Source organism: Barbus barbus (genome assembly GCF_936440315.1).
Source record: "Barbus barbus genome assembly, chromosome: 17".
NCBI classification, from domain to species: Eukaryota; Metazoa; Chordata; class Actinopteri; order Cypriniformes; family Cyprinidae; genus Barbus; species Barbus barbus.
The window spans coordinates 11,392,477-11,416,207 of NC_136745.1; the positions used below are offsets into that span (position 1 = coordinate 11,392,477).

Sequence of the window (23,731 nt, forward strand, 5' to 3'; positions counted from 1 at the left end):
ATATTTTATTTTATCAGTTATTTTATTGTGAGTAGTATTATGTTGTTTTCTGTGTCTTAATATTTTATTTTAGTTTCGTTTATTATGTTTTTCAGTGTCATTTTATTTTATTTTATTTTTACTTTATTAAATTATTTTTTAATGTATTATTAAAATTCATTATATTTCTGTGGTTCTTTAAGCAAAGATCGCAACTATTTGCAAACAGATACCTTTTATGAACTTCATGCAACCAAAAAAGCACAACCATTGCATAAACAACATAGAGCAAAAAAGTCAAGTAAAGTCAAAGTTTATTTATAAAGCTCTTTTTTAGAAACAAGTGTTTGCCAAAGTGCTGTACAAGCATGAATAAGACAATATCACAAATAGAATAACAAAGTAAAAAATATGAAATATTATAGAATAACATAAAGTAAATTAGCAGCTCTCACACCGTGTTAAACGCCAGACTAAAAGTAGGTTTTTAAACTAGACTTAAAAACAGTAAGTGTTTGGGCCTTTCTAACATGTAAAGGCAGATTATTCCAAAGTCTAGGGCCTTCCACTGCAAACACACGCTCACCCATGCTCTTCAGCCTTACATGGGAAAAAAGGAAAAGAAGCCCAGAAAAGATGCCGGTGTGACCCCAGGCACCAGCTGACGGTGTACAGTGATAAAGCAGGAACTCTCACGGATGAAGAAAGAGCTAAAACAGGCAAAAAAAAGTAAAACACTGATCTCTCTACACCACAGTGCAATCCCAACACACACAGCACTGCCAAAGATCTCTGGTGATGTCATCCGTTTGCACCAAACACAGATTGATGCCTTCTGGATGCAGATCCGAATGATATAAATATGAGTGAGAGAGAGTTTTACTTCTGATGAAGATGACAAATGTGAGCCTCGTATCACAGCAGACATGCTCTGTACCTGACCTGGAATATCTCTGACAGGCACACTCACTTATTTTACATCATCTATTTTAATAACTTGTTTTTGGGGAATTGCCTTCGCTAGAGCAGAGGATGCAAATCATCTACTAGCAAGCACATGATGATCCTCAGTGTTGCTGTTAGAGGGGCTTGAATGACATGAGCTCCTGCTGGTAGAGGTTGTAACTACACCTTCTGTTTCCTAAAAGCACCATTCTCCCCTGATGGACAAAACTAGCTGTGTATGTATATTGTTATTTATTTGTTTGTGTTCATTCATTCATTTGTTCATTCACCCATTCATTAATTTTTAGCAAATATATATCACTTGTGTTTTATCAGTGCATGAATACATTTTATATTTTATTCAGTTTAAGGATTTTTTTTTTTTTTTATCAGTGCCTGAATATATATTATTTAATTTAATTTAATTAAAAAAAAAAAAGTCTGTTTGAGGTTTTTATCAGTGCCTCACTGTGTTGTTTGTGTTTTGTTTTGTTTTGTTTTGTTTTGTTTTGTTTTGTTTTGTTTTGTTTTGTTTTGTTTTGTTTTGTTTTGAGCATTATTGTGGTATGCAAGGTATGCAATGAATTAGGTTGAATAGCTGTCAGCTGTCAACTGTTAAATTTAAGTACAAAATTTGATAATACCAATTTAGGTCAACCAATTACCAAGCATTGCTTAATTTTGTTCAGTCTGTGGTGTAAAAAGATTGCATTAGCAATTAAAGGAAAAAACACAGGTCAAAGTGTCTGAATAATTTTTGGTCCCGAATTTTTATCAGTTTTACTGGTAGTCCACTGTATGAAGAATATTTGGGTATAATATGTCACTGTTAACTTTATTTTGCTATCCTCACTTACATAAATGAATTATAGTGTCCTGCACCCACTAGTAAAAAAAACATATCAAAAATTATATCTGGTGTCTGAATAATTTTTGGTTTAACTGTATATTGAATTTACAGGTTGGTTCAAAAAGTTCTGTGGTCCCTTGAGCAAAAATAGCAACTACTTGTATTGCTAATGGATAGCTTTCACCAGATATTATAGGCCTCTTTGGAGGCCGTAATGTGTAGAAAGAAAACATATTCTATGTTTTAGTTTTCTCTCTCAGTTCTACTACTGACAACATTATATCAGCTAACATTTATAGTTAGCTACCTGTTAATCTGTCAACATCTATTGCTAGCTACCTGAATAATAGCATAACCGGTTTAATGGCACAGACATTTGAAGGAAACTCTATCATCCCCTCGAGGATTGAGGTTTGTTACCGCCACAGTAATACAGTGATGCATGTTAATTGTACAGCAGGACTATGTGCTGGCAGTCAATTGGAAAAGCATTCATTTCTGTGTTTATGTACTTTATTTGTGGGCTAAAGCTGAACCTCTTTCACCAAACTCATGAAAACTCTATCCAAATTTTACCATTTCACACACACACACACACACACACACACATGCTGTCATTGGCACTGGTCTTCTGTTTGATCAAGTAAGAAGTATGTAATTTATCTCAAGCTAAAAAGCTTGTTTTGGTTGTCAGTGAATGATAAATTATCTGACAGTGATTTTATCTCTAGCTGTCAAGAAGTTAAAAACTTATTTTTGTTGGACTATAATTTTGCATTCATTTTGCCTCCAGGGTGTTTTGCTCGTTCACTCGCGTTTGCATTTAGCTGTGCGTGTGAATGAGCCGCTGTGTCAGGAGTCTTTAACCCTGCAAGAAACAACCAGACATATGAAGATATCAGTGAAAACCCCATGATTTAAATGATTGATTCAAATGAGCAGGATTTGTTTTTTCAAAATAGTCAAACTGAGTTGCTAAATTCAAGGTCCAAAACTAACTAGAGCCGTTCAGAATGATAACTATAACAATTACTAAGCACCCACATCAATGAACAAAAATGTTCTATTTATTAAGCTGCTTCTGATTGTCTGTCCATGTTGTTATCTTTTTTAAAGTTATTCCATCAATATTGTTCCTCTGTTGTTATTGTTATAGTTGTGGAGTAGACTTCTCTATTCTCTTTCATTTGGAAATTTAAACTTATAATTACGGTTATTGTTATAGTTAGCGTACTTGATGTGAACGGCCTTTTAAACTGCAGAAGTCAGTACAAAATACAGGTCAATGTATTAATATGTATGGAGGCCTGTTTACATCATGGAATATATAGCCCATACACTCACTGGCCACTTTATTAGGGACACCTTGCTAGTACCGGGCTGGACCCCCTTTTGCGTTCAGAACTGCCTTAATTCTTCGTGGCATAGATTCAACAAGGTGTTGGAAACATTCCTCAGAGATTTTGTTCCATATTGACATGATAGCATCACACAGTTGCTGCAGATTTGTCAGCTGCACATCCATGATGCGAATCTCCCGTTCCACCACATCCCAAAGGTGCTCTATTGGATTGAGATCTGGTGACTGTGGAGGCCATTTGAGTAAAGTGAGCTCATTGTCATGTTCAAGAAACCAGTCTGAGATGATCTGAGCTTTGTGACATGGTGTATTATCCTGCTGGAAGTAGCCATCAGAAGATGGGTACACTGTAGTCATAAAGGGATGGACATGGTCAGCAACAATACTCAGGTAGGCTGTGGTGTTTAAACAATGCTCAATTGGTACTAAGGGGCACAAAGTGTGCCAAGAAAATATCCCCCACACCATTACACCTCCACCACCACCAGCCTGAACCGTTGAGACAAGGCAGGATGGATCCATGCTTTCATGTTCTTTACGCCAAATTCGTCTGCTCCACATCTAGATGCCTAAACGCATTGAGTTGCTGCCATGTGATTGGCTGATTAGTCATTTGTGTTAACAAGCAATTGAACAGGTGTACCTAATAAAGTGGCCGGTGAGTGTATGTATATATATATATATATATATATATTATCTCAGCAACTTTTTTCCTCGGAATTTTGATTTTAGATCTCAGAATTCTGACTTTGTTTCTTGCAGCTCTGACAAAGTCAAAATTGTGAAATATAAAGTTAGTTTTCTGACTTTTTTCTCAGTTTCCACCTCACAATTTGGCACTTTGGCATTGATATCTCACCATTATCTCACAATTCTGTTTTTTTTTCTTGCTATTAAAAGTTTATACCTCACAATTCTGACTTTTCTTCTCATTTTAATTGTGAGATAAAAAAAGTTGCTTTTTGTTTTTCTGCTTGATTGTTTGTTTTTTAAGTCTGATGTGGAAACTGTTTTCTATAACTACTACAATATACTAATAATTAATATGAAGGACTTTCCTTTGATTTTATCAGTATTACTCCTGTATTTTGACTTATGCGTTGTGTTGTGTTTTGAATGCAAGTAAACTTAATGGAAAAAGTACAGGTAATTTTCCGCCATGATTTAGGATTATCTGTTTTTATACAGATTTTTTTTTTTCTTAATGTGTAAATTATATAAATTAATATTTATTTTTTGGGGGGCATACTATACTCAAAAAAAGGTCATTTTGATGATGTCTTTGAATAAAAAATAATGTCTTTGATTTATAAAGATGCTATAAAACGTCTTTTAAATGGTCAGTAGTTTAGGTTGTTGTCAGGTTATATATGGTTTTATGGCAGTCAATAGGAAACACTCATTTAGATAGCAACGCTATAAGAAAAGTCTGTTAAAAATAGGGCACAACATACTGTTAATATGAAGGAATTTTCTGTATTGATTTTTCACAGGTGTTTTACCTGTATTTTGAATTACACATTTCATTGTGTTTTTACTGTAATGTGGGGAAATGTCTGTAGACTTAAAGGATAGTGTCCTGGAAGAAAATGAACAGTACCTTTTCCATTTTTCTAAGTGTGTGTGTGAGTCAAACAGAAGCCCTGCTCATCCTGTCTCTCTCTCTCTCTCTCTCTCTCTCTCTCTCTCTCTCCATAGGTCCAGAGACTGACAGTGAGACAGTAAGCAGAGATGAGGTGGTGAGAGCGAGCCGTGTGGGGAATTGAGTCGCATTGATCTGTCCCCTCCTCTGCCCCCGAGCCCATAAAAATCATTAACCTTTCTGCCACAGACTCGCTAAAGCTACAGCCCAGTATCTAATGGAGGTTAATTAAAACTAAATGCGGGGAAGGGGGTTCGAGAGGTGGCCGATCTCAAGGGAGAGTCACCCAGACTTCTAAATGAGTTCACAGCAGGCTGCGCTGCTCACGCTCCGCTTTGACACACACAATGTCGTCATTGTCCCCCTGTTATGGGACATGGACACTAATATTCCTTGGGGTCTTTTCCCAAAGATTAATATAGTCCTTGGCTGTTGCCTGGTAAATTATGACCTCCGTATCTCAGCGAAGGACTTGTTATTGAGTTATTAATAGCTTACTGGTGGGGATTCTAGTCGTGAATATAGATTGTGTTGTTTCAGAGGAAAGGCAAGTTTATTTATATAGAACATTGCATAAACAACGGTAATCCAAAGTGCTTTACATAAAAATATAAAAATAATATTTAAAAATAATAAATAATAAAAAAGTAATTATTTAAAATAAAAATAGCAATAAAAATGTGTATGTATATATATATATATATATATATATATATATATATACTGTATATATATATATATATATATATATATATATATATATATATATATATATATATACTGTATATATATATATATATATATATATATTTTTTTTTTTTTTTTTTTTTTTTTTTTTTACATTTCCTGTTTAAACTAAATAAAGCACATCGTATTGATGATGATGGGTTGTACCTGACATTTGTGGCTTTTAGTTAAAATACTTTTTTCAGTAAAATGGATTTACAATTGAATATGTTAGTCAAATCAAACCTATTACTTTTGGGGAGTGAATTATTAAAAAGTTTTGGAGGAATAGCATTTGTGCAGTTCCTTCTGGTAACTGATTAGAGGATCATAGTAATTCAATTGAGGAGGCACATTTATGAATCCTGTCAACACTAGAAAAGCATAAAAGGAAGACAATTAAATCTACAGCGGCCAATTCATTCCGTGCATGACTCAAATCTCTGATTATTATACATTTTTAATGAATTTCTTATTGAAAAACTAAAATTATGCCTCAAATAATGACATTTTCAAATTCTAGGCCTTAATATAATGTTCTGTAGAAACACGCTTCACTTTGTAGCTCTGAATTTGATTACTGTAACACTCTGTAATGATGCACAATATGAGTTCCTCTACATTTTGTGCTGGATAAACAGATAATGTTGCCGCAGCGCAGGGAAAGAGGACACACTTCAAGTTTATTGCTGTCTATTGAACATGTTATTGCTTTTCTCCCTGTAGAGTTTCTGTCCCAGGTGAGAGCGGAGACTTTGAGCGTGTGTGTGTGTGTGTGTGTGTGTGTGTGTGTGTGTGGTGGTCCCTTAGTCCCACCCAGAGCAGATCTGTAATTAAACAACAATCGCTGACTCAGTCACTCAGAGAGACATGCACAACAGACCAGCAACTCAAGTGGAGATGAAGATTTAAGGTGGAAAGTTCACTTAAACAGATCAAGCTCAATGCTAAGATGCTGTTAGTCACAACACTTGTTTAGTTAGAATATTTTTTTTTTAAATGCACAATTATTATTGAGAGAATCTCAAGTTTAGGAATATTTATAAAGCACATTTAATAACAAATATTGTACCAAAGTGCTGTACAGTCAAGAAGAAACATGAAAAAATTCTGAATTAAATAACATGAACTCATAAAACAACATAAAACATTCAAACAAAACCCCTATACATCTCAAACATCATAGGCTGTAGAGAAAAAAAAATATGGCTAATGTGGAAGAAGACCTAACAAAATCTCACAAAAACTTGTCCAGGTCATATTTCACATACAAAAATGAGAGTAAACATATGTTGCATACTTAACAAATTTACTTTAATATTTATTTTTATATATCTTGTAAATATTTTTTTAAATTCAAATATATATATATATATATATATACAAATTATGTATGTATATATTCTGGACAGGCTTTGTGAGAATTATTTTTTTAAATAATTTTGCATTTTAAAATGTCATGTGACTTGATTCCATCAGTATCCTATATGCACTACATCTTAATACACAATGTAAAAATTCCATATTGTAAAAAAAAAAAAAAAAAACTTTGAACTATTTCTACTTGATCTAACTTTTCAAATATTTGGTGTAACCCAACATATTAGGTTTATTCAGTAAAACTAATAAAGAAAAAAAACTGTTAATTTACTTGTTACCACATAAAATACATTTCTAAAGTACAATACACAGATTATTTTAATGTTGGCAAAATTATTACTCAGTTGCTAGTGTGAACGCTCTAGAACAATTTGGACTGAATTCAGATCATTGGATACCATTACACAATTCTCAGGCAAATGGCAATAAAAAATGTACTAATTTTAAGTAAAACATTGACATTTATATTGATGTTTCAATTGTGCGTCTGTATTTTAAAACTGATTATTAGTGGCATCAGATTTGGATTCTTTGACTTGAATCTATATTACAGGGGCCTAGTGCATGAGAACCTACGGTAAACCCCAAAACAAAGAGTCTAAAACTGTTAAACGTGGTGCTAAATTGCATCATTCAACAACTCTTCCTTTTTTTTCTAGGAGATGCTTAAGGTCCTGCTTGTAGAGATGGAGGGCAGAAGAAAAGAACAAGCAGACGAGAGACTGTAAAAGAAGTGAGAGGCTAAAACATGTGAATGTTCCTCCGCCGGTCTGCTGCTGGTGTCCTGGTTGTCAGAGAGCAGAGCTACTGATGTATTCAGTATTGTGTTACTGACAGAACCCGCTTTGTTTGTGATGAATGACTGTGCCAGCAGTCCTGACGGCTCTGCTGTTCAATACATATAGATACAATACCGGCTGCCTCCATGACACGCTGATGGGTTTTGTCCCCGTTCGTTTCCATACCGTTTAATCTTGGCCACCGTATTGTGGGTGTCGCTGGAGATGGGCAGATCGGACCCGGCTTCTTCTCGCTGGGTGAGCAAAGAGTTTATTAACACACAACGGCCCTGTAGATCTCAGCCTCTGAGATTTAGGTGGAGTTTAAAGACTTTTTCCTTTTGATAGGAAGGCTGGTGTTGCCAAACTGGCTGTAGGTTTGGTGTTTTCTCTGCAAAGACCATGAAGCATCATTGTTTAGAGGAGTAAAACAAAAGAGCCATCAGATGCCTTAAAAAGCTGAGCTGATCTGGCCTTTTTTCTTTTCTATTAGTTAGGCTTTGATTTAATGCACATCCTTGTTATTTAAGGCTTTGTTAAAAACAGATGCTATTTTTGTCACCCTGATTTTTTTTTTTTTTTTCATAACAGCTGTTGCTAATTTCAGCATGAGGCAAAAAACCAAACACAGCAGTTTTGAATAACTGTTTGAGACTACTGATAATTATTTTTTAATCACAATTATAGAATGCTGATTATGCACTGTGCACAGATTTCTGAGCATGAACCGAAATAGTCAAACACAATGATATAATCTTTCAAAAATGTGGGGTAAGTTATTTTGGAAATGCACACCAAGGCTGCATTTATGTGAACAAATATACAGTAAAAACAGTAATATTGTGAAATGTTATTACAAAAAATAATAATAATTTCTATGTGAATGTATTCTAAAATGTAATTTTCAGTGATGCAAAGCTGAATTTTCAGCATCATTACTCCAGTCTTCAGTGTCAAAATTATTCTAATTAGCTGATTTGCTGCTCAAGAAACATTTACAGTAATATTATCAATTTGAAAAACAGTTGTGCTATTTTTTTTTTTTTTTTTTTTTGTGAAAAGCGATATACTTTTTCTTCAGGAATCTATGATGGATGGAAAAAACAGCATTTATATGAATTTTTTTCTTTACTGTCACTTTTGATCAAGTTGATGCATCTTTGCAGGAAAAAAGTATAAATATTTCTCAAACAATTCTTAAATCTAAGAGAATGTGCATTTTGTCCTACGAAAAAATCCCCAAATTAATTACTGGTGTTTTGTGGATATTGTAAAGTGACCTTTTGTTTGTGCTACAATGAATAATTAAATAATTAAAATTTTCACTTTGGATATGATAAAACATGCCAAAAAAATCCTATAGACGATAGTTACCAAATAGAAATCCTATGAGTGCTCACTCATCATACTGGCATTCCACACAGAAAAAAACACCACTTATGTATTCTGTATAAATTCTGTTTAATTAATTTAATACCATGTGAAAAGCATTTTTCAAAATGGAATCGACTGCTCTAGACTATAATTTGAAATAGATCAGCGGTTCTCCTCTGCTTATCCACCCGAGGAGCCCGTAGCCTTGAGTTGAAAGCCTTGTTTTCTGACAAATTTACTGTAGAGGTTTAGTTCCTCCTTAAGCACTGTCATTTCCAATTATTTATCTTTTTCTCCACCAAAAACAAATCCAGAACGCTTAAAAGGATGAAGCGAGCACACCAAAACACACATGCTTCAAAACGTGCAGCAATAAATACCAGCGGTAAGTTAGCAGCTGCCGTCAGCAGAACGATTGGCTGAATTTGTGTGTCTCGTTGTACATTACCTCCCTTTCCATTACCTGAGAGCGGACAGTATACAGCTGAAGGCTAATTCTGTGTGTGTGTGTGTGTGTGTGTGTACGTTGACCCTGGGCCCCTGGGATACACACACACAAATAGTGCTGCTTGTGAGTGGGCTTGAGTGTGAGCCTATTTCTGATATTTATGGGCGACAAGGACACTGTAAGTTATGGCAGGACTGAGGGCCGGGACCTTTCCCAGTTTTTTCACTCTGCATTTTTTCCGATTACACATCTCTGTCTCAGCTTCCTTTCCCTGGTTTGTTATTCTTTTTTTCGTCTTTTTTTCTTTTTTTAATCTTGGAAAAATTAAAGAGACAAATATAAACAATTGTTATATAAATGTTTATTATTGCCACATGATCACTCACAAAGTGCTTTGAGAAATGCATAGACTGTCATATCACTTTCAAATAATTTGTAAGGAGTCTGGGAATATAGATTGAGACAGACAGACAGACAGACAGACAGACAGACAGACAGAGACAGACAGATAGATATACAGATAGATTAGAATTAGAAACTTAGACCTAGAGTTCTGCTAATCTGAAATCTTCCCGCCTGACACTCTTTCTTGACTTTTTTTTTTTTTTGTAGTCCCCTCCTGTGTTCCATGAGGAATGTTCCACGGGGGACAAGCTCTTTTTCCTCCATAAGATGACTTACTTCCAGGGAGTGAATAGTTTCTGTTTCATCCAAAACCAGAGGGGTAATGATGGTTTGGTTGGATCTGTTTCTCTGGGATGTTTCGAAAAATTATCTTTTTGTCCTCTCTGACAGTGCCGTTTATCTGCCATTTCCAATTGGACTCTATTTATGGGATCCATCTGGGATATACGCAGCCCTAATCTTCCCGATGCCTTGTGCACAATCAGGTCTGGACTGGTTATGTGCTGTTTTGTTATTTAGCCTTCAATGGACTAAGAGACTAAAGACTATTTTAATGGCTCAAAAACATAGGGTTTTAAGTGTCAGACTTTTCCTAATTGGATGAGAAATGGGCTCGGATTGACCCCAAACAATGTTGTAATATTGGATAACAGTCACAATTCTGTTTGTTAAAGCTTTAATATTATTTGCCTGCCAGGTTTTGACTAATGCAGACAACCATTTAATTTAAAGGTAAAATAAGAGGTTAATTTCAAACAAGGGTTTCTGTTACATATGCACTGAGGTCTCTGGGAACCCATACAGTCATTTTCAACAGAACATGAGGGTTAAATGAACACTAACTTATTCATTTGGATGCATTAATAATAGGTGTGCATTACATTTAAAGCACAACTGGCAATGCACGCTGGCGAAGAATAATGTACCCACTGTCCTTTGACAACTGTTCCTCCATATGAGCATGTGTGTAGGTGTCATTTAAGTGTGTGAGCCTTGGGAAAGTTCAGCTCTATATACTGGATATGTACTTATCCTAAATATTGTTTGACCTTCCCAGCGCGAGGCCATTACTCTCCGTGGAGTCGTGCGCAGATGGATTTTTCATTGCATTAATCCTCCAGATCAGGTGGGTTTTGTCAAAGTGTTAAACTTTAATACTTTGGGTCATTTATCTTTACAGAAAAACCGGGGCTCTGTCAGCGACCAGACAAGCTATTTCCTCATTGTGCTTTCGGAGTGGAGTGGAGCTGCAGAGGGCAGGAGCTGCTCACAGCTTAATCAAACCCTTATGCGCTCCGGCTACGAGAAACTACACCTCTCCGGAGAGGTGCTTCACCACACACGTTATATACAGTATTTATTTGTGAACGCACAGACACTCTTCTCCTAAAATGTATCACGGATGCACATTCATTAAACTCCCATCTCCACACACACTTTAGAAAACATTGATCTTCACTGTAGGTTTCTGCTCTGCAGTGTATGGCCCAATATGACGTATAATTTTAGGTCAAATTTTACATTATATTGTCCATGTTATATATAATTGTGTATGAGGTAATGACAAATAAGGATGTCTAGGATGATAAAAGAAAATAATAATAATGTTTTAAAAATCTTTCAAACAATTGGCAAGTTCATCGAAATGCAATTTTCTGTAGTAGCTAATGTTGGAAACAGATGTAGTTTTTTCAGTTTATTAATACTTTATTTATTAATAGTTAATTAACCCTTTCGGTCACACTTTAGTTTGGGGACCAATTCTCACTATTAACCATGGCCTCAACAAACTCCTAATTTGTTCCTTAGCCTGTTAATAGTTAAGGTAATTATTATTAATAATAAATGTGCATGCTAATAAGCATCTAGTTAATACTTTGCTTATATGTTGAGTGTATACATATCACACACACACATTTATTTATTTATTCCTGCATTCATTCATTTTAATGACATTTTATGGTTTTCTTGCTAAATATATTTTTTTTATATTATTGATGTTTTAAAGAAGTATAGTTGTGTTGCTTATTGATTTAATAAATGATAAAAAAAATTAAAATAATAATAAAAATTATTAAAGATCATTCAAGAAAAAAATAAACAATTTAATGTGGCTCCACACCACATTTGTTTTGGACATTTTATCTAAATATAATTCTGTTTTCTCTAAATATAATTTTATTGATATTGAAAACATGCGCATCGTCATCAGAGGTGTATTAAAGTCATTTTTGTGAATATTTGAATAATTCAGTACATCCAGACAAAAAAATGAGGAGACCATTGACTCTTTATATACTGTGAATCACCTTTTAATTCACTTAACTGGTTGTCTGCCAGCTGATAACTTGGAAGACAATTTGGTTATACATTACAGTCCTGATTATGATTGACACCAACAAGCATAGCACAATTACATCAATTTCAATGAAACGTTCTAGCTAATATTTAGAAATAACAATATGAAGCACGTTTTTAGGACTGCTTTTCAGTGTATTTATTCACTACTACTTCCTTTACAGAATATAGAACTTATTTATGTTTATGTATAATATAGCAAGCTTCCATGATGACACAATGCATTGTCATCAAGCTGAGCTGTATGTTGTGCATGTTGTGCATTTGACAAATCCAACTTTAAACCTTGCCCTTTGGTCCTCGTGGGATTTCTGATGAGATGATTCACTCCACCTCTCTCCATCTTCTCCATTAGGCGCCCAAGTGGTCGCGGCCAGAACTGCGGTGATTGATTCTGCTGTAGTTCCCAGGGAACAGTGTGCTCTAGTGATAGCATTTATCTTCATAAGTGCACTCCAAATTAAATCCCACTTTAAAAAGCGCATGGTGCTTCTCAGGAAACTACATAAATCGTGGCTGATGTTGCTCCTCCGGTTACACGCGCCATAATCAGCTGATGATCAGTTATTTCCATCCCAGAGAGCATTCAGCATGACATAGTGTCATGAATAGATCTCTTCATCTCAAATGCAAATTCATAAATATGTTATCTATTAAGTTACTTAAAAATACGTTTAAAATGCATTTCATACAGAAAATGAAACCTCTTTTAACATGTTTTGGTTACACTTTATTTTAAGGTGTCCTTGTTACAGTGTAACATTTAAGTACTGAGTAATATTAATTGACTACATCTACTTACTATATGATTAGGGTTTGGCTTAGGGTTACTTATTTGCATGTAATTTTGCATAATTTATTGTTATTACAAAGTAAGTAGGTGTAACAAGGACGCCTTAAAATAAAGTGTTACCCACGTTTTCAGTTTCTGAAATGTCAGATTTTTATGTGATTTTTATATTTTTGTCAAAAATGTCTAGTTGGTGAATTATTTAATGTATTAAAATACTAAACTAAAATAATAAAAAATAAAATATTAATTTAAGATTATTAATTTTCCTTCTCCTTTTTGTTCACCAAATCAGCGTCAATATGAAACCATTTCGTTGCCATGTGACAATATATATTTTTTAAACGATTATATTTTAAAACTATAAAATGTTTTAACAATTTTATTAAAAGACACTTTTGTTAAACGTTTCTTTTGTAAAATATGATTTATTATTTTTATCAACTAATGATTAAGTTGTTTACACCTGTATTCATGGAGCAAGGAAATTAGATTAATACTTTTATTAATGGATTTATTCAATCTTTTGCTCCCAGAAAATGATACCCTTTACTTTTTTTTATTGTGAACCCAACTTTAATACAAATATTAAATTTCTTAGAACTTATACCAAACGTGTTCTACGCTAGATTTCTTTTTAAAGATTTCTCCTTTTTGTCGTTATGAAAATCCTAATTTGTCAATGACCCACATTTATTTACATTAATTATTTTGCATAATGCGTCCACCATTTAAAATAAATTATTAAATAAATAAAAATAAACTATACTATTAAGTGTTATTATGCTACCTAGGTATAAATAATGATGTGTTTCTCTGTACAGAGGCCTAATCAAAAAGACCATCTTTATCCATTTTTGTGTGTGCGCGCGCGTGTGTGTGTGTGTGTGTGTGTGTGTGTGTGTGTGTGTGTGTGTGTGTTTGTTTGTGTGTGCATGTTTATGTGGCTTATGAGGACACAAATTTGTATAATGACATGGGTATGACTGAGGTATTACAATATGAAGGTGGTTTATGAGGACACTGCCTATGTCCCCGTAATTCAAAAGGCTTAAAAAACATACTAAATTGTGTATTTTGAAAATCTAAAAATGCACAAAGTCTCCTGTGAGGGCTAAGTTTAGGTGTAGGGTTGGTGTAGGGCAATAGCACACACAGTTTGTTCAGTATAAAAACCATTACGCCTATGGAGAGTCCCCATAAACCATAAAAACCAACGTGTGTGTGTGTGTGTGTGTGTGTGTGTGTGTGTGTGTGTGTGTGTGTGTGCGTGTGTGTGTGTGTGTGTGTGTGATTGTGGTGTCAGTGTTGGCTCATCAGCGTCTCTTTGATCATTGTTCCGTGGTTTTGCATCAGCTCACGTGATGCAGCACAAAGGCCAAAATCCATCACACATCCAGAGAGAGAGAGAGAGAGACAGTGATTGGGTTTGCTTGCTTCAGATTAAATTAAAAAACTGACGCGTGATATAATCGATTGTCGTCGAACATTTCATAATTTTTAACTATATTTTTCTTTTTTTTTAATTTAATAGAGTTTACGGTTTCTTTTTTCAGTTTACACGCTTGTGATCACAATTATGCATATGAGTATTAATTATAATAATAATTAATAATAATAGGCTAATAATAATAATAATAATGTCTATTTGTTTATGAAGTTTAAGTTTGAATAAATTCACGTCGTTCCTTATTTTGTTCCTTTGCAAATAAACAATATATGTATTTATTTAAAACAGTTCATACTGAAATAGATGTACTTTCTCTGTACAGCATGATTAATAATAATGCACGTGTGCTTAATATGTAATGATGTTGTAGAACAGCTTGCAGTTACACACTGTTGGTGTTATTGTGATTTAATTATATCGACGTGCAAAAGTGTTTTCAAATGTTTTATCCATTCCATGGATTCGTTGTTTCTGAAAACGAAATTTTACGAGCTCAAATGACTCTTCACACACGGGTGGCTCTGGCAGCGTGGCACAGTGGCAGTGCCATGGACTGGAACACATATCAGCTCTGTTTTGGCTTCCGCTCATTGGACGCTCAGACTCAGATGTGCGTAATTGCGCGTGTCCATCAGTGAAGTGTGTTGGGGTGTCAACCGTTCATTCAGGTGAGGAGAGAGAGGGTGGAGGGGTTCAGTGGAGAGGGAATGAGAATGTCTCTATGTTAAAATTGATGTGACATGCAAAAATAACTCTTATAATTGGACAAACCGAAGAGCATGAGGTAACAGTAGAGGCGGTGTTATTGTCTGGGTGCATATTCGTTATTATTTTGTTATGTAGGCTACACTGCTCCATCTATACTTTTTCTTATCTTAGTGTGTATGTGTGCTTACAAAAACGTAAGTTAGTGAAATTATTTATTGCACCTTTGTTTGGTGAAGAGCAGTGGCCTCCATCGAATTCCCACGCCTTGCCGATCTATCCAAATAGCTGCGTTTATCAGCGAGGACGAATCCATTTCCTCCTGTTCACACCTTCGCTGCTCTTTTTCGGAACTCACGGCGAAAAGCTTCATAATCCCCTCCAGGAGTCGTGCCCCTCACGGCCATTTTTATGATCTGGACCCGACCCCAGTGGCGCGCTGGCGGGGTGCAACACTGCTCTGGTGGGGTCCGAGCCTTTGATCCGCGCGTCCGTTTGTCCGGGGTTTGTGGCTGTTGGGGAGGGTGCATGCGCTTTGGGGAGCCTGAGCATTTGTCATCAACAGAAAGAGAAAACATCAACAGGTAAATACTGCTGAACATGACACCATCAAAAGCAACATGGAATGTAAAACAGCAGGCGACTCTGACGCTTTGATTATATTGTTTTTAGAGAGAGGTGCCTCGGTAATAATGAGAGCTGTTTGGACACCTTCACTGCGCCGCCAGCCATCAACCTGCGCGCGCAATTAACCTGTGACCATCAAATGTGCACGCGCCTCACCATAATGGATTTCCGATTTTACTGCTCCTTAATTGACTTGAGCTTGTCAAATTGGACGAAACATTCATCGATATGACATTATTAAACACAATTAACACTCATGACTACATCGATTAGCTCATTACATCCAACAATAGTCCTGCGCTTCTGCAACACATTTTAACCTTAGCTGAAATTAAATAATCCGAAATGGATTATACATTACATAATCCAAAATAAATAAATTAAATAATGACAAAACTGGGGCACATCACAAAAGTTACCGATTTCCAGTGTAACGCGATATATTTGTCGTTTTGAATTAGAATTGATTTTATAATTTCATATATAGCCTCTCTCTCTCTCTCTCTCTCTCTCTCTCTCTATATATATATATATATAATAATAATAATTTTGTAGACTCAGAAAAAAAGGTACAAATCAGTCACGTTGGCCGTAAATAAGCAACAAAAGCGCACTTTTGAAAAGGGACTGTCCCAGTCACAGCTTTAGTACCTTTTTCCGAGTATTAAACGGCAATAACAGCTGCACATAGGCTATTATTTTATTTGAGAGTGCGTGTTGTTAATATTATGCACATAATAGGCTTTATGCTGTATACGTACTGTAAAGCATTGATCATAAGGGTCATATTGGAGGCCTAATAGCTGATGTTTGTTTGTACAGGCCGTTTCTGTGGTGTTGTTTTGTTGAGAGAAACCAAACGTCGACATGATTGGTTTACAGCTCAATAGCTATAATGAAAGAACGTGTCAATCACACTGCTGGATTTACAACTTCATAGACCATTGACCTCATTCTTATTTCTTAATTTAAACCGACCAGAACATATAGCCTATCAGGATTTATTTGACATTATAATTCTGAATTTTAGAGTAAATTCCTTTAATATATTTTAATAAAAATATTATCGTTTCATATTTATATAGATTTGTTATCAATGCACGTGGGATCAAACTTTGCCAAGAGGGTATTTGGGAAATACACAGCACAGAGCCAGAGTAACACCTCACTACACAACACACCCGATAGGTCCATCACAGTCAAATGTCACCGCTTGGCTCCACGTTAATGCATATGTCCCCGTATCATGTTTATACAGTAGTTAGTACAGCTGTTTGGGTGAGGGAGAGGCAAGCAATGTTTGCAGAAACGAGCCTATCTTAAAGTGCAATATGCAGCGGAGACATTTGAGGTGTTACTGTGATATTTTATGAGAAGTGCCTATTTAATATCTCAGTCAACAGCTGAGCTTGAATTTTTTTATGGCTATTAAAATGAAATCTAATCGTTTACATTGAAGACTAAATCTGTTAAGGAATCAGACAATTCAGTGTTTCTGTAATTCTTTATTTGGATCATATCGAGAAAAATAAGGAGAAAAACTTAACTTAAAAGACGCTAATCTTCTCCAAGATCAAATTTATTTAGAATATTTTAATATTACATGTGTGATGTATTTAACAATAATTAGCATATTCTGTTTTAAATGATATTTGTTATTTGCATTTAATATTGCATTTCATACTTTTATTAGCACAAAAAAGTAAAAAATAAAAATAATAAACCTGAAGGGGGAAAAAAAAATATTCTATTGAAATTTCTTCTTGTTGCATTTTATTTTATGATGGAATCATGTTTTATTCTATAATATAATTATGTTAAATTATATTCCATATTATTATATCGTTGCACGTTTGGAAAATAACCTATTTAAAATATGTATTTAACGTAATCTCGTGCACAGTAGCATTATCCTGAATAAATGTTTCCAGATCGCTGCCACCTCCACATGCGTCTGAGGGAAGTGACGCAGGGACGGGTTGGGCGAAAATAAAACCCCGCTCCGCTTAAAGCCGTGATGATTGATGATGTCAGGTGTTCTGTTTCTAATTAACGTTTAAATTAGGCCAAAGAAAACCTTTCGAATTAGCCCTGCTCTGCTTGAGACCGTCCGGATCCTCTCAGAGCGGTTTGGAGAAGAGAGATGACGGGATTATCTTTAGAACTAATAATGCTCGCGCATTTGAGAGAAATGTAACACCATGTTCAGCTTCGGGTTCTCTACCCGCCCTCCGTGGGGTAATGGGAATGTGCTATTGTTGGCGCTGAAGGGCATCATTCTCACGATCAGAAATCATATCCTTCCACATTACATTTAATACCCATGTATCAATTAATAGGTTTAGCAGCTTTCCTCTGACCAATTCGTTAAGGACATCTGAACCCGACTGGACTAATAATACTTATTAATAGTAGTATTATTATTATTTTATTATTATTATTATTGCGCATTTAACTCACGCAGCCTTTTGCTTATATTTATATTTAAAGCCTATTATTTTGCAATAAGCTCATTCAACTTCCTTGAAGACTTACATTATATTTCTATATATATTCTCTTCCATTGAATATGTTGATATTTTAATTCATAAAAATATCTAGAAACCGAAAATATCACTTAAATGAAATTTACAATTGCTTTGGTGTATTTTTTGTGGCTATATATATATAGAGAGAGAGAGAGCAACATAAAGATAAACTGCAAGGGTGTGACATTACTGTATTAGCATGTTTTGTGTAGTCTGGTTAGATACATTTCTTCAATGCATTGTTGCTCATTTGCCGTGAAATATTCTATTATAGTTTGGCTCCGTGTCGCCCACGTTGAGTGGTCTGGACCCGCACTAATAGAATGTCGTGCTGTTTTAGTGCTCGTGAGCTGTTTGGCTCGTTTCAGTCCCTGTACGGATGTCACCATATGGTGCTCTTGGCACGGACAATGCGATATTCCTGCGAACTGGCCATACATCGCCAATGACTCGTGTAAGAGAGACATCTATCACCCTAATCGATTATTGAAACCCTGTTAAATAATATCAGATGTCAGCAACGCCACTTGTTTATTGCCCAATGTTTTAAATTTATGGGGAGACCACCTAAATATTCACTAGTCTAAAGGCCTTTGTTTGGTACTGTTGGATTGTTTAGCTAAATAGGCCTATATATGTGACGAAATACTAAATGATTTTTGTGCATATATTTTTATTTATTTTTTATTTTAGAAATAAACCAAACAGCAAAAATATCAAAAGCGAATAGACATCTGAATGTTGTTTAAAAATGTTCGTGAATAGAAAATAAAAATCTTAATAGCCTATAATAGCCTTTATATACAACTTAAAATTGTGTATATATATATTCTAATTTTGTTATAAAGCAAGCTGGAAATTTTTTTCGCATAATAAATTCACTGTAGCACAAAGAAATCACGAAATGCGGTGCAAGAATATCTGGAAAAAAATATTTTATGTTGATCTCTTTTTTTTTTTTTTTTTTTAGGCCAAGGATCATTACACCAGTCATTGTTCTCTTCTATTTCGTGTTTTCCTAAAGCAAGAACACGATTTATTCTTACCTGCATCTTCATAGCAGGCTCACTGCGCGTGTCCCACGAGCATCATCTGAAATAAAGTCCAACGCGGAGCGGGTGAAATCGCCACTGCTGTAAGTCTGCTGCTCTCTGCTCTTTACACACGTGCATGTTCACAAATTCATAGACTGGCACTGTGCTGCTCTGACTGAGATGTTACGGAAATATTTTATGCTGGTTCTCTAGTTGTCCTCAGCTTAAATATAAACCTTTTCATACATTCTAATATTTAGAATATTAAAATGTGAAACTCCTATTTTAAAAAAATCACCCTTTAAAACAAATCACACTGATCAGTATCTTGCTTTATTGGGATATTATGCCTTTGCTAAATTTCTGAATGAATAAAAATGTCCCACCAGCAAAATGCATTGTAAAGGCTTAAAGCAACTGCTTGTAAAAAGTCGCTGCTATTGGCAAAAGCAAAACCAACACTGAAAGCTATATAAAAAAAATAGGCATAGCCTACTGTATATTTATTTTGAACAATACATAATTGTTATTCACGTCTGAGACGATTTGTCCATGCAGTTTTGCAATCAAGTCAAAAATTATAGCCTATATATTTTTTATAGGACTGAAACAATGACTTTATGATCTCGTGTGACAGCAGATAGCCTACACGAGGTGTGAGAAAATCATGCTGTCATAACAGCCTCCAGAAGTGCAATAATCATGATATTACAGTAATTAGTCTTTCCCATGTTGTTCCGCTATGGGCAACTCTTGAATTCTAAATGTTCATTAATGCCTTGTTGAATGTTTATTTTATTGTTTTATACTTTACAGTATACTTTGTTGTTTTTATTATTCTGAAATTGAAGATAGATCCACAGACACGTTGACATATAGAGAAGTCTAGTACTGGTGTTAATGAGAGCACTCTCCCTTTTCAGGGAGGTATACGCGTGGAGCACGTGGTTTGCCCTAAGTGGGAGTGGGATGCATCAACAGATGCATAAACATCCCGAGCCATCTCCCCGCTCTTTAAACTTCGGGGGAAACTCCTCCTATTCTCGGTCCAATTCATTATTATGGTCTGGCCCTTTAAGACGGAGCAGCGGGTCAGCAAGTAGTGTAGTGTTTCTCTAATTGAACTTCACAAAAGCAATCAACAAGAACTCGTTAGCGGTTGCTTGCTGTTTTGAGCCTCCTTGAGACACGGCTACACATGCTGAAGATCTTCATGGCGCAGCTCAGAGAAGACTGGAGCCGCATATGAGGACTAAAGTTCGGGTGGCGGTGACGCCTGAATCATGGTGCTTTTGGAGAGCCACTTCAGACTGAGGAAGAACAACGATTCTGTTTAAAGAAAAAGGAATAGACCAGGCTTTTGTATGCATAAACAAGATTGAGCGAACTTGGTGACTTCTAATAGAAATAGTTGCTTGGGACTGAGATGACCTCCAGATCTAAAGACATGAAGGCAGGCTCCGTTTTGCAGTCCAGCGGCGAGGAGAGGCGGCGGGGTCCCTTGGACCAACTCCCACCACCGGCCAACTCCAACAAGCCTCTCACCCCGTTCAGCATTGAGGATATCTTAAATAAACCCTCCGTCAAGAAGTCAGTCGGTAGTCTGTGCCCTCCGCGCGTGCTGGAGAAAGTGACCGGCTCAAGCGCGTCTCGGAACGGGATCAGCGCTCCGTCCTCGCCGTTATGCGCTCTGGAGGAGCTGGCGAGCAAAACATTTAAGGGGCTGGAAGTCAGCGTTATACAAGCTGCAGAAGGTAAAATGTTTAGTCTTTTTTTTTCAGGGGTTTGTTGTTTTACATTCGGATTGTGTTGACGAATTAATCTTCGAGTTTTAAACGCGCAAATTGTTAGTTAGGGGCACTTTTGGACGTGTGTTAGCCTATTGTAGCGGTAGCGAATAGCGATTATATGTGGATTTTACAACTCATGTCGAATGCATAGGCTATTTTTATATGCATAGGTTATATAAAACAATAATATAAATTAGCCTATATATAAATACACATATGTATAATATAAATATATTTCTTAATCAATTTTTTTAGGTTAAATTTTACCATCTTGTGTCATCCCCGCATATATTTGTTATATACATTTTCAGATATTAAATTGCTCCTTTTTTTGTTTTATTATAAATGTCAGTGATTCCTCGAGTGTGACTGTCAGTATTTCAGGAAAGTCACCTACCCTTCAAAAAATTAAAGGTTCTTCGATTGTCAAGCAAAAGAAACTCGCTCTTATTATCAATAGCCTAATAATTTTCATTAGGCCTATTGGGCTTTTGAATTGCTAAATTGTTCTTTGGGGGTTAAAATATCAGTAAACTGGTTCATGATACTTTAAAATGTCAGTAAATGGTGGTTTGAACCAAGTTCTTTGTAGATCTCAAAAACCCTTGTTTTCAGAAATACAGCTTAGCATGATGGAACGCACCGTGCCTTTACAAGAATGTTAAAGAGAAGGAAATCATTCTTGTTCACTTGACACATTTACTGAAAACAGTCCTCGATCATGACGTTCGTGTTGACACAGAAGTGTCTTAGTGGGTCAGCTAACGGTTAAGGTCGCCTGTAATAAGATTGAGGCCAGTTCTGTGGCGTGATAGGCTGCTTGATTAACACATCAACTATTTCGAATTTACTTGGCAATCAATAGTTCAGATGTTTTGGAAAGTTTCTCCCCCTCTTTTCAAGAACAGCTGTTATGCAGCTGTAATGAACAACTGCAGCCTATCACATAACACAACAGTGTGTACACTCTTAAAAATAAAGGTTCTAATTTGAACCAAACAGGATTTTGCTGCCTCATTCCAAAGGAGAACCTTTTTAAGTTCTACCAAACAAAATAAACATTTACAGTCTGTTATGGTGCTTGAAAGATCCTAGAATCCAAAACACTGATCTAAAAAACCTTATAATGTAACATTAAAGACTTTTTAATCTCCAGAGAACCAAATATCCACTCAAGAACCATGTACAGCCAAAAATAGGACTATTGAAGAGCTTCCAAATAACCTTCAAGAAGAATGCTTCACAAATCAATAGTTAATGTACATTTAAATAATAGGAAATTAAACTTTGTGCATTTTGCTGTAGGTTCATATTTCAGTTTACTGAATGAGCATTAGCTTTACAGTGTCTGGGAATGACTTACTGATGAAAGTTATTCTGAATTGTGACCCACACACGCCGCCTGCATTATTCCTGTCATGTGTTCCTGGAAATCAACTCTCGTTTCTTTCCATTTAAAGGTCGTGAACATCTCAACGCCTTTGGCCAAAGACAGGCCTCCAAAAAACGACGGAAGTCCCGCACGGCCTTCACCAACCACCAGATCTACGAGCTGGAAAAGCGCTTTTTGTACCAGAAATACCTGTCACCAGCCGACAGAGACCAGATCGCACAGCAGCTGGGTCTGACCAACGCGCAGGTCATCACCTGGTTCCAGAACCGACGGGCCAAGCTCAAGAGAGACCTGGAGGAGATGAAGGCGGATGTGGAGTCTCTCAAGAAAATCCCACCACAGGCATTGCAGAAACTGGTGACCATGGAGGACATGGAAGACCCTCACGGTGGCTCTGGGCCCATTTCTCCCAGCCTTTCCCCAAGAGCCTTTCCACAGTCCCCGTCCTCGTCCAGAGGCCAAACCACAGACGAGTTCTCAGAGGAGGACGAGGAAATTGAGGTGGACGATTAAAAGCAGGCCCTTGTTTTCAGAGAAGGGCATTTTTCACAACTTTTGCACGGACTCTGCGGAAGAACTTGAAATGCAAGGAAAGTTTTGTGTCTCCCTTGTTTTTAATTTATTGAAAGGACCTCTACGTTATGATGTCCAGATCGAAGACATGGTTTAAGGAATACGTTTTCATAAGATCTGAGAAATGCTTAGAGATAAATGGTACAGTATCAAGACTGCAACATGTGTATGTACATTTTAAGCTTTATTTCTCGATTTTCAAAGGAAATGTGTGCAATTGTTTACACCGTTCAACACAATTATGACAGCTGTAGAAACTCTATGCCAAAAGTGATTTTCAGTTAAATTCTCAGCTGAATAGAATTATATATTTATAAATAATTTCAGAAGTCATCAGAAGCCGAATTTATTCAATCTTGTTTCTACATTGTAATTGTCAAGACTCATTTTCCAAAGTTTTACATTATATATCCCAGTTCCTTGCACATTTCCTACTGGCATTATTAACACATTATTACAAAAAAACAAAATGTATGTCCAAAACAATGCAAGGTTGTGTATATATATAACAAGTTATGATGCATCTAACTCGTTAAATTTATTGTAACATTCTATTTAATCCTCATTTATGTAAATAAAGGGTATATGTAATTTC

The 23,731-nt window shown here is 35.8% G+C and overlaps 1 protein-coding gene across 1 annotated transcript; it reads left to right on the forward strand.

Annotated features, from left to right (window-relative positions):
* Window positions 1–20,451: 20,451 nt before the first annotated feature.
* Window positions 20,452–23,731, forward strand: LOC306883273 (transcription factor LBX2). The gene is made up of 2 exons (XM_079438416.1): window positions 20,452–21,134; window positions 22,631–23,731. The coding sequence occupies exons 1-2, from the start codon at window positions 20,807–20,809 to the stop codon at window positions 23,074–23,076; spliced, it is 774 nt and encodes a 257-aa protein (XP_079294542.1). The 5' UTR covers window positions 20,452–20,806; the 3' UTR covers window positions 23,077–23,731.

Excerpts from the sequence above, each read along its gene's own strand:
- LOC306883273 (XM_079438416.1), top strand. The coding sequence starts at position 20,807 with ATGACCTCCAGATCTAAAGACATGAAGGCAGGCTCCGTTTTGCAGTCC. Across the intron at positions 21,135-22,630 it reads CGTTATACAAGCTGCAGAAG|GTCGTGAACATCTCAACGCC; the intron begins GTAAAATGTTTA and ends TTCCATTTAAAG.